This window comes from Borostomias antarcticus (assembly GCF_949987555.1).
Source record: "Borostomias antarcticus genome assembly, chromosome: 6".
NCBI lineage: Eukaryota > Metazoa > Chordata > Actinopteri > Stomiiformes > Stomiidae > Borostomias > Borostomias antarcticus.
The window spans coordinates 155,810-158,151 of NC_140239.1; the positions used below are offsets into that span (position 1 = coordinate 155,810).

A 2,342-nucleotide genomic window follows, 5' to 3' on the forward strand; every position below is an offset into this window, starting at 1 on the left:
ACCCTAAGCCTAACCCTAGTTATGTAGTTATCTAACCCTAACCCTATGCACACATAAAGAGTTGACCTGCATTGATGGCATGGTACAAGCTGGCACACACACACAATGACACACACACACACACACACACACACACACACACAATGACAGATACACACACACAATGACAGACACACACACACACACACACACACACACACACACACACACAATGACAGACACACACACACAGATCAAGCCGTCTGTGCCCCCTGATGTTGCTTCTGTTGCGGTGGGCATCTGTTCTTCTTATACCTGTCAAAGGTAAGTTACAGTTACACACTCTAGTTGGCATGACACACAACCGCACACACGCCGCACACACACACACACACACACACACACACACACACACACACACACACACACACACACACACAGCGCTTACCATTTACAGAAGAAATAGAGGGCTCCGGCTAAGCCTATGATCAGAAGGCCCACACACACCACCGTGACGATGACGTGCTCCTCTGTAGTTGGCTGGATCACCAGCTCCAGGTGGGCACACCTGGGCCCGTGGTAGCCCCTCTCACACCTGGAACACACACGCTACAGTACCACAAACTAAAAGAACACAAATGCACACAAGCACTCGTGCACACACGCACACACACACACACACACACACGCACGCACACACACACACACACATACACACACACACACACACACACACACACACGCATACATGTATGCACACACATACACACACACACATACACACGCGCGCATGCGCTCACGCTCATGTGCACACACATGCACGCACATGCACGCACACGCACGCACGCACGCGCACGCACGCACACACGCACACACGCACACACGCACACACGCACACACGCACACACACACACACACACACACACACTCACCTGCAGTGGTGCTCATTCAGGTCCAGCAGCAGCATGCACTCCCCATGGTTGAGGCAGTAGCTCTCCAGGCTGGAGTCACACTTCTCCATGCTCAGCCTCCCCACGCGAGGGTGCTCCCACTGCCCTGGGTCCCCTGGGTCATCTGGGTCCCCTGGGTCACCTGGGTCACCTGGGTCACAACCAGACCGTCAGCCTCCCCACGCGAGGGTGCTCCCACTGCCCTGGGTCACCTGGGTCACCTGGGTCACCTGGGTCACAACCAGACCGTCAGCCTCCCCACGCGAGGGTGCTCCCACTGCCCTGGGTCACCTGGGTCACCTGAGTCCCCTGAGTCACCTGGGTCACCTGGGTCACCTGGGTCACCTGAGTCACCTGAGTCACCTGGGTCACCTGGGTCACAACCAGATTGTCAGCCTCCATTTCTGTTATTCCTCTGCTCCACAACCGAACCCTCTCCCGTTCCTGCTAGCTGTCTCACACGGACTCCAGGGAGGCTCGCAGACAGTTTTGATTAAAAAAGAGGCGCAACATTGTGTGAAGTGCGCCCTTTAGCTCCGGTCAGCCCGAGTCAGGCGGAGCCTACCTGTGGGGGACGGGGGGCTGGTCAGGGCTTGCTGAGGGAGGGGAGGGGGGGCGCTGGAGGTTTGCACATGAGGCCAGACCAGAAAGATGCCTGCAAGGGGGAAAAAACACACATAACTATAGTTAGATTAAGAGTCAAACGAGTGCACAGTAAACATGCTGTCCCCCACCAATGATAATATGGCCATCTCTATCTCTATCTATAATCTCTAATTCATACAACATGATCGAACTACCTAAATAAGACTCATCTGATCTGTGCTGTGAAATATGACGATAAATAATAATAATAACCCACGATAAATAATGTACCCATGATGCACCTAGCCTTGATACTAACCTATGAGAGTCCTAACATCTTCGAAACTCCTCAAGCTCTGAACTCTGTGGGAAGTAGAAGGCCCCCTGAGTTGAATGGACTATACTGTCCTGAGACTCATTGTATAGTTTTGTGAAGCACTTCTATTGGCTAACGGACGCACGGATGAATGGACGGCCACAGTTTTAATCGTCTCTAACACACATGGGCACACACAAGCTATACAGTACACTGTATAGAGAGCTAAACAACTCTACACGTGTGTGCGTGTGTTACTGTATGTGTGTGTGTGTGTGTGTGTTACTGTGTGTGTGTGTGTGTGTGTGTGTGTGTGTGTTACTGTGTGTGTGTGTTTGTGTGTGTGTGTGTGTCAGCAGAACATCTTTGACACTGCTCTTCCATAAACATGGGCTGACTAAGCAGCCAATTAGTGATTGTGTGCTCCAACGGGCTAGTTATATTACATTACAGTCATTTAGCTGACGCTTTTATCCAAAGTGGCTTACAATAACTGCATTTAACATAGGAAG

The 2,342-nt window shown here is 51.6% G+C and overlaps 1 protein-coding gene across 1 annotated transcript; it reads right to left on the bottom strand.

The window, feature by feature from the left end:
• Positions 1-233: 233 nt before the first annotated feature.
• Positions 234-1,331, bottom strand: LOC311310155 (proepiregulin-like; the record flags this gene model as incomplete). Its single annotated transcript, XM_084439579.1, has 4 exons — positions 234-294; positions 428-574; positions 912-1,080; positions 1,208-1,331. 4 exons carry the CDS (start codon positions 1,329-1,331, stop codon positions 234-236), a joined length of 501 nt encoding a protein of 166 aa, XP_084295705.1.
• Between the last annotated feature and the right edge of the window lie 1,011 nt (positions 1,332-2,342).